This window comes from Danio aesculapii, unplaced genomic scaffold (assembly GCF_903798145.1).
Source record: "Danio aesculapii unplaced genomic scaffold, fDanAes4.1, whole genome shotgun sequence".
NCBI lineage: Eukaryota > Metazoa > Chordata > Actinopteri > Cypriniformes > Danionidae > Danio > Danio aesculapii.
In genome coordinates, this window is record NW_026613687.1 from 47501 (window position 1) to 57135 (window position 9635).

General features: G+C 46.2%; 1 protein-coding gene across 1 annotated transcript in view; it reads left to right on the plus strand.

Moving 5' to 3' along the window:
- slc16a10 (solute carrier family 16 member 10) overlaps positions 1-9541 on the plus strand; it is a gene marked incomplete at its 3' end in the record, with an annotated part of 29008 nt that extends 19467 nt beyond the window's left edge. Inside the window, exons 3-5 of the mRNA XM_056452572.1 lie at positions 323-752; positions 6590-6733; positions 9313-9541. Coding sequence (XP_056308547.1) covers positions 323-752; positions 6590-6733; positions 9313-9541 — 803 coding nt within the window. The remainder of the gene's footprint in view (positions 1-322; positions 753-6589; positions 6734-9312) is intronic.
- Positions 9542-9635: the final 94 nt, after the last annotated feature.

Below are 9635 nucleotides of genomic sequence, written 5' to 3' on the forward strand. Positions count from 1 at the left end.
CTTCTCTCATCTCCTCTTGTATTGTCTTGTCTCATCTTGACTCTTGTCTGTCTTGTCTTGTCTCATCTCCTCTTGTATTGTCTTGTCTTGTCTCATCTTGACTCTTGTCTTGTCTTGTCTTGTCTTGTCTTGTCTTGTCTTGTCTTGTCTTGTCTCATCTCCTCTTGTATCGTCTCGTCTTCTCCCGTCTGTTTTTTCTCTGTTGTTCTTGTATTTTCTCCTTAAGTCTTGACTTGTCTCCTCTTGACTTTCCTTGTCTTTCCCGGGGGTAATATGTCAGATGATCAAGCGTTTAGATGTTTGTAAATTGTTGTGTGTGCAGGTCTCTGGGCCCGATGTACTTCACCTATGGGATAGTGTTTGCGTGTGGCTGCAGTTTTGCGTACCAGCCGAGTCTGGTGATCCTGGGCCACTACTTCAAGCGCAGGCTGGGTCTGGTGAACGGCATCGTGACGGCGGGCAGCAGCGTGTTCACCATCACGCTCCCCTACATGCTGTCGGGCCTGCTGAAGAGCGTGGGCCTGTACCACACGCTGCGGGTGCTGGCCATCTTCATGTTCATCCTCATGCTGGCCGGACTCACCTACAAACCCCTGCTGCCCAAACCCGTCAGCAGCAGCAAATCCGGCAGCCGCTGCCCTCCGCTCAGCAGGATCTTCAACGTCAACATCTGGAAGTCTCTGGGCTACCGCATATGGGCCTTCGGCATCCCGGCAGCCCTCTATGGGTACTTTGTGCCTTACGTTCATCTGGTGAGTACTGATTTTCCATGCCAACAGCTGCCAGACAGACAGACCTGAATTAAGACAGACAGGCAATTTGAAGATTTGGTTCTGCTAGAGCTGATATGACTTAAGATTACAGTCTGTGGATGGTGTAACCTGATCATAAGATGACTTAATTCAGATGTATGATCAGCCGGCAGATCCGCCACTCCACTGTTATTCCTGTTTAATCAGTTCAACTGAAGCACATCTACAGGTAAAAAGCTAGAGTCATGGCATGCCACAAGGCTCTGTATAGGCCCTCTCCTCTCTCTTCTCATCATTTTCATGAACTTTACAGTATGAAGGCATTTCAGATGTTTTCAAGTCGATGTATTGAATACATCTTGCTTTTAGTTTAATTTATTCTTTCAAGCTTTGTTTCTTCTGAGTTTATCTGAGTTCTGTTGCACAGTTGTGTGCCATTCACTTATTTAACTACAACTGTTTATGAACAACTGTTTATTAAGTGAAAAGTCTGATACTGATTAGAACTTGAAGTGGCGATGAGGTCTTAAAATAATCTGAGACGGTCTTTAAACATTACCTTTAGGATTCCTGCATATACCCGGAGAAAGTAACTCAAATAATGTTGCTTACTTTTAAAAGTAATGAGTTATATTGCTTATTTCTTTATAAAAACCATAACGAAAGCTCACTGAAATGATCAGAGACAACACAGATCATTGAGTCCTCGTGCTGTTCTTCTGCTTGTTGTCTCATGTGTGATCCTCAGGTGTTTATGATATGACACAACTTTACTGTCAGACTTTAGATCTGAAACTTTTCTTGCATAACAGCATGTTACATACTCTTTACAGACCACTCATAACTCACATATATAGACCCAAAACATCATTAGAATCAGTGGATATACTATAGTTATTCACTGTAAACAAAACAAAGTCAGCAGCACTGCAAAACCTTTCTGTCTTGTTTCTAAATATCTCAAAACTCTTAAATTAAGAAGCATTTTCTAGACAAGCAACACATATAGTCTTGTTTTCAGAAATAAAGTGAGCTGTTTATTAAAGCAAGCAAAATAATCTGAGGTCCAAAGGGGAAAACTGACCTCATTTTGACTCATTATTTCTGAAAACAACACTATATGTTCTGCTTGTCTATAAGATGCTTCTTTATTTAAGAGTTTTCAGATATTTGGACTAGAAACAAGACAGAAAGTCTAACTGTGCGTTCACACCAAAGGCTGTGAGAGTGTCAAAGTTCGCTCCTGCCGCCCTGTCAACAACACTGTCTGCCTTCACTGCTCCGCCGGCGAGAGCATCAACATTCACTACGTTTATTTCATATTTAAAGGAGCCGTTGCAGCAAATCAGTCACATTCCCACATCACCACTGGCTTGCTTGGTTTGGGCCTTGTGAAACTGCACATGGTTGGATTTGTTCCTCAGTGTTTGGACTTTCAGCAGTGAATATTAAACCACACTGAACTGAACTTCAGCTCTGAACACTGGACTCACACTGCTTCAGTTCACTGTGATCTTCTGTGTGAAGCTGCTGCCACACAATCTCCATAGTAGAAGCGCTGGAGAAATGAAGATCAACTGAACTGAACTGAATAAAAACATGCTCTCTAGTGTGAAAATGCTGTTGATCAAACTCATTTAACTATGGAAGATCAAGCTGCTGTGTGGTGTGGCTTTGCTCCACTGATTCTGAATGTAGCTCCATATGTCTGGAATATCCTGAGGCAGCAATACTGGGGTTGTTGGTAGATTGGATACGTTTGCGGTCGGAAATTAACGAGATTTATTTATATCATTTATTAAATTTCCCATGTATTGTATTTTATTAATGCCTACCCCCACCCAACCCTAAACCCAGCCGTCACAGTACTATAAGATATTAGTTATTGCTATACAGCATCATAAAACAATGCAGCTATATTAATGTGCATATCACACTTCCGGCCGGCCGCATATCTGATAGAGATTTACCCAATACTGGTTTGTACTGTCACTATAATCAGCATGAGTTTCGCTTTTTAAGAAGAATATAACATGACTGCACATCAGTAACCGGCTATAGCTTGTTTAATGCATGTTCCTGTAGGAAAGCATCATAAATAATCCGGCGACCAGCAATAATCAAACACTTGGGAACAACTGTGGTCGGAGCTCACAAGACTGTGGTCTCTGGACTCGTCTCAAGCGGTGGGCGTCTACATTTCCATTGGTTGCCACCGAACTGCATCATAGCTCATTACCATAGAGTTAACTTGACTTCAACTCTCCTCGACGCCCACACCGGCGAACACACACCGCACTGCTGCTCGATGCTCATCAGCGCCGGCTCCCATGGAAAATGAATGACTACTGGCTACTTTGTCGCTCTCGCCGCTTTTAGTGTGAACGCACAGTAATGGAGAACAGCAGAGCTTGCAGTGTGGAGCTTCCATAAGCCCAATACAATATTCAGAGTATAGAAGAGGACAGAGTCTGTACAGAACAACAATCATCAGGTCTGTGGGACGTCCCCATCAAGAGAGCTGTGCTAGAGTGTGTGTGTGTGTGTGTGTGTGTGTGTGTGTGTGTGTGTGTGTGTGTGCGTGCGTGCGTGCGTGCGTGCGTGTGTGCATGTGTGTGTGTGCGTGTGTGTGTGTGTGTGTTTTGTCTGCTGAAGGCAGAGGAGGTGATGTTGACAGTGTCTCGCTGGGCGCTCTAGAGACACGAGTCCTCCATCTGATCCAGCTTCTCTGCACAAACACCAGCTCTGTGGAGCGGGTCACAGGGAAGAGGAGCTGTTTGTGCTGTCAGCTGATGTCCCGCTGGAGGGCTCCGCTTTCAGACCATCTCTGACCGCCTGCTCTGAGTGAGTGTGTGTGTCGGCGGTGGACAAACACACATGTCAGCGTGTGTTCGAGGTGAAACACTTCAGTCACAACACAAACACTCTGATGCTGCGCTGTTTTGCAGATCTGGCCTGGACAGGTTTGAGGAGCGCTGTGTTCCTGCTCCTCCTCTGTTATTGTTGACACAGTCAGCGGTTAGCATGCTTCATTAGCCAGAGCTGATCACACGTTACAAATCTGACCAGAGAGGAGACGCGACAACCTCAGCACGGCGTGTTCTGGACATGAAGCACACACACATTTTACCTCAAAGAGTCGTTCACCCAATGTTCAACACGCTCATTCACTCATCTGGGGTGTTCCCTTTCAAGTGCACTTAAGCGTGGAGGGTGAAAGAACAAGTGAACATGTGTGTGTGTGTTCATCTTGAGCTCTGATTGCTCTCCTCCAGCTGAGAGTGCTGGTGTCTGTCGCTTTAGTGTGTGTGTGTGTGTGTGTGTGTGTGTGTGTGTGTGTGTGTGTGTGTGTGTGTGTGTGTGTGATCTGCTGTTTGAGGAGACTGCAGGAAGTGTGTGTCCTCGTGATGAGCAGGCGTTTCTCCACACGCTGAGCTCAGCAGATATGAGAAATGCAGACGAGCACTTTGAGCAGTCCAAACTCCACTCTTATGAGCAGATCCGGCTGATAAACAGCGCTTCACACCTTTACCTGTCGGCGTTTAACTCTACAGCACATCCACTCCGCTCATGACGTCTGAAAGAGGGACTCCAGCAGTGTGTGAGTGTGTGTGTGTGTGTCAGATGTTTCAGCTTAGTCAGGGGTCAACACAGTGGAATGAACCGCCAACTATTCCAGCATGTTTTAAACAGCGGATGCCCTTCCAGCTGCAACCCATCACTGGGAAACACTCATACACTCATATAGTATACCCAATTCCCCTACAGCGCATGTGTTTGGACTGTGGGGGAAACCGGAGCACCCGGAGGAAACCCACACCAACACGGGGAGAACATGCAAACTCCACACAGAAACACACACTGACCCAGCCAGGACTCAAACCAGAGACCTTCTTGCTGTGAGGTGATTGTGCTACCCACTGCGCCACCGCGCCGCCCGTCACCGCTGTGTCTAGTGCAGTATGTGTCAGATGTGGATGTTCTCTGGTGTGTGTGTGTGTGTGTGTGTGTGTGTGTGTGTGTGTTCTGTTGATGACGTGTGCTGCATTACTCCTCTGCTCTGCTTCTGGACTCTGTTTAATGTCCTTCATTCTGTCGATCTGTTTATCCTGAGATATTAACAAGACTGAAGACATCAGGACAGAGCAAACACCCTGAAATCATTTCCGTCATCGATATAACAGTGTGTGTTCAACACGGACCAGCACTTTCACAATATCAACAGTGTTCAGCCTGAAAACTGAAGAGAGACCCTGACCAGACCCTCAGTCTGCAGAGATTCAGCTCTCCACATCTCTCTAATGAGCTCCAGCCTGCCTGCCTGACGCTCCTCTGGGTTTATTAAGCAGTAAAACTGTGTGTGTGTGTGTGTGCGTGTGTGTGTGCGTGTGTGTGTGCGTGTGTGTGTGTGTGTGTGTGTGTGTGTGTGTGTGTGTTGGTTTTGTGGGGCTGCCTGTGGGCCGCTCCTCTCTCAGCTTTCAGATTGGTGTGTTTTGGAGGAGGATCCAGACGCCCAGAACCCTCTCGAGCTGTGTGTGTGTGTGTGTGCGTGTGTGTATTTCTGTGTTTGTGTGGGTCTTTGTGTGTGTATGTGCATGTGTCTGTGTTTTTGTGTGTGCGCTTATGACAAATAGCTGTCGCACGCAATCTCACACACACACACACATGGCGGGCTGCAGGAAACAGGTTCAGTTGTCTGTTTGGAGTAACGGGCCCCTTTTTCCTGCCTGTTCATTCCGAGTGAGTTCCTGTATATTCTTAACACACACACACACACACACACACACACACACACACACACACACACACACACACCAACACACACCAGTGATGATCCTTTAGATGTGTGTTGATGCGTCAGACAGAGATGGTCCTGTTTAAAACTCGTCTTCTGGACCGGGGGTCCCAGTCGGAGCACTCCCTCTGGTCCCGCGGGCTCTGCACTGGCTGGGGAAATTCCAAATCATCACCATTGGCTTAAGATTGGCAAGCAAAATTCAAGACACCGCAACCTGCAGAGCCTGGGAACTTTAACCCCCCCTCTCCTTCTGTGTCTTCATTAACACATGCATCTGCAGTCCTGCGCTTGACAGACCCCCTGATGAATGACCCGGTGAGTGTCCCACAGAAGCTGTCCCCTTCCTGTCCGGCTGATCTTCAGGCAGGAGTGCTGTTTTCCAGGATCTCCATGAGCAGCAGTTCCTCTCTGAACTCCCGCAGGAGCTGTCTCAGTGTGACTCTGACAGTGTTGTTGATGCACACGTTCAGCCTGATCAGCTCAAAACATCTCTCTGTTCTCCCAGGAGTCTCCTGTATCTCACACCCGTCTCCCGCCATCCTCTCCCTCTGTTGTTTCTCCTTGTATGGTCCATTCTGGTCATGTGACGTCACTCTGTGTTGTCGAGTTGCCAGAGATGAGAAATAACCAAGTAGAAATCCTTCATCACTGTCCTGAAGTGGACTGTTCTGGAGTCAGTACTTCACTCCACTGTTCACTTTCCCTCATTACATGTCTACTCTAGTATCTGCACCTCTTATATTTTCATATCGGCCTCGTTACTTTCGTTTTCTGGCATATAATAGTGGTGAGGTTAAAGTCTTTTTGGACTATAGGGGGTCAGCTGTTTTCACTAGCTTGTGTAATAAACCAAATTCATACATTTGTTTTTAGCCCACATCTCAGTGGATAATCAAACTCATTGCAGTTTAGAGTGTGTTGAGGGATAATGAGCTGATTCTGTCCTACCGTCACCTCTTATTTTGAGGTGATTAAATTGATTATTGAATGATCTATAATGTGCATCATTGACTATCTGTCCTCTATGTGTGTGTGTCAGATGAAGCATGTGGAGGAGCGCTTCGGTCAGGACGCTAATAAAGAAGTTCTGCTGACCTGCATCGGCATCACGTCCGGCGTGGGCCGTCTGATCTTCGGCAGAGTGGCTGATTATGTGCCTGGAGTTAATAAAGTCTTCCTGCAGGTGAGACACACACACACACACACACACACACACACACACACACATTAGCTCAGGCTTTATTCTGAGATAACCACCAGCTGCACGTACATTATCCCTCACTTGTCTATATAAACTGCAGCACGCTGGGTTAGTGTGACTTCATCAAGGAGGACATGTTCAACATTACAGTCAGCCAATCAGATTAAAGCGATAAGTTTAAGGGTTATGTGCTTCTGCATCGCTGTATCCAACTATAAAAGACTCAGACGAGTGAATCTTTACATATTCTGAACTGAAACATGAGGAGAGGGTGGGGTGTTGAGTAGCTCCTCCCCCTTTTGAAAACAGCCAATAGCGCTGTGTTTTTATCTCAGCTCTGCCAGTGGGAGTGGTTGAGCTCAAGCACATCAAATGAAAAGCCAATGAGAAGAAGGGGGCGGGGCTCGTCAGACACTATAGAGTGTTTGATTGGTCAGGAGAAACTGAACTATGAGGTGACGTGAGTAAAACTGTTGATCCATTCAGGAGGAAGAGACTGACCACAAGCTCTACATGTTTATATCAGGTTTAGATCTTCTACAGGTGAATGTTGGAGCACACTAGTTTATAGATATCCTAAACACCAACAATACTGACATCTAAAACACTTTATTTTAGTTTAACTGGACTGATTTTGGGAATAATGTACAGTCAGGGTTAGGGTTAGGGTTAGGGATCAGCTTATGTTTTCCAACAGGAGTACTGTTTCAGGATCAACACAGATGTTAATCCAGCATCACATCCTACTTGGCTAAATCCCCCACTGATGCGCTGCAGGACTGGCGGTGTTTGGATCTTTGGTTTGCAAAGGAATTAACATTAAAAGCAGTGCAACGCCCGCCTCTGTTGACGGTGTGTTTGTGTTGGGCGGGTCTGTGTTTGAGCACAGGGGTCTAGAAGAACAGCCAAATGAACCAGATCTGAACAGAGAAACACAGTCAGATATGGACTCTGTGCTGCATATGGAGGGAGACTGATCAGATGATCATTCACTCAGAGAAGAGTTGATCAGAGTCAGTTGTCCTCCATCATCAACACTGGTCAGGTTGTGTCTGATCCATGAGAGCACCACTGCCAGGCCCGGATTAGGAATTCAGAGGCCCCTAGGCACAATGTCTTACAGGCCCCCTCATGATGAAGAGCAGGAAAAATCAGAATTCCCCAAATGTAGTGGGGGAAAAGAAGAAGGTGTTCATCAGACACTGGATTCAAATCAGGTTCATGATCGATCATGTCAAAACACGTTGCCATGCGCTTTACAAGCTGCGCCACTCACACTGCTGCTAGCTGCTCTCTTTAGTTAGTGATGGGCGTGCTTACTCCAACCATGTGTGCTATGTGCACTTAGCCTAAAGAGTCACTCCATAATCAGCATTGTTCGTGCACACGGGCCCCTGGGCCTTTGCCCATAATGCCCATTGGTTAATCTGACCCTGACCACTGCCGAATCATCCTGTAGAAACTCAACGCTCTTATTTACTTCCAAACCTGTTTGAGTCTGTGTCTTCTGATAGTTTGAAGAATGCTGGAAACCTGTAAGCATTGACTTCCTTACTGTTTGTTTTCCTACTATGGAAGTGAGTGGTTTCAGGTTTTCAACATTCTTCAAAGTATCTTCTTTAGTGTTCAACAGGAGAGAGAAAGTCATTTAGGTTTGGAACCACTTGAGGGAGAGTAAACAGTGTGTACTTTAAGTACTTATAGTTAGCCGTCACTTTACACAAACATGCGGAATCAGGAGACGGATCTGTTCTTCTTGATCAGGAGGGTTTTCCATGTCTGGAGTAAGAATAAACGTCTGCATGAAATCAGAATGTACAGTGTTTATTCTGCCAGCTAGCTCATATTGTTATTATTAGTCAATGATTAATCTGTGCAAGATATTCCCCTGAAGACATGTTGATTCCTCTTCAGTAACAGTCTGAGCATCTGCTTCTGCGTTTGGAGAGGCTCCTTCTGTTGGGTTTTTCCATAGCAACTGCATGTTAATACCCCCTCTTACTGTTCGTTTGCTATGAGGGAATGATGAAAGCCCCGCCCCCTACTCAATATTCAGTTTCAGCCTGAAGTGCATCAACATGCTGGAGTAAAAGTCTTAAAGTCCACATGAAATCAACACTAGCTATATTGATTCTGTTAGCTCTCACTGCTAGCTTTGTGGTGAGCTCTTCATCTGTGTGTGTCATTAAGACAAAAACAATAGTTTACACTTCCTGATTTTTCAGTTAAATCCTCAGATTACATATATATTAGCAAATGGGCGTGGCTAACATATTTAACCACGCCCCTGCAGCTGTCAGTTTTGACATCAAACAGTAATGGTGAGTAGGAGGAGTCTGTTAGGTTGTAATAACTCTGGCCAAACCCTTTCCTCCATCTTTCTGAATGACTTTACTATATCCAATCAGCTCGCAGTAGAAAAAACAAGCCACGCCCACTGTTGACTCATTTAATACTCTGTTTCTCTAGGACTTGCGTCACAGTATGAATAGCTTCCGGTTCATGCGGACTCCTCTGCTGTCTCCTCACCATGGGCTCCTCTGTGTGCTGTGTTTGCGCAGGTGTCTTCATTCCTGGTGATCGGCGTGATGTCCATGATGATTCCTCTGTGTCATATGTTCGGCGGGCTGATCGCCGTGTGTCTGCTCATGGGGCTGTTCGACGGCTGCTTCATCTGCATCATGGCTCCTATCGCCTTCGAGCTGGTGGGCTCCCAGAACGTGTCTCAGGCCATCGGCTTCCTGCTGGGCATGATGTCCGTCCCCATGACCGTCGGCCCGCCCATCGCAGGTAACACACCTGGACAAATCCAGCATGCTCATCTGCTGAGGTCTCTGCTAGTGATGGGAAGTCCAGGTCATTTTAGTGTCTCATCATTTAGCGA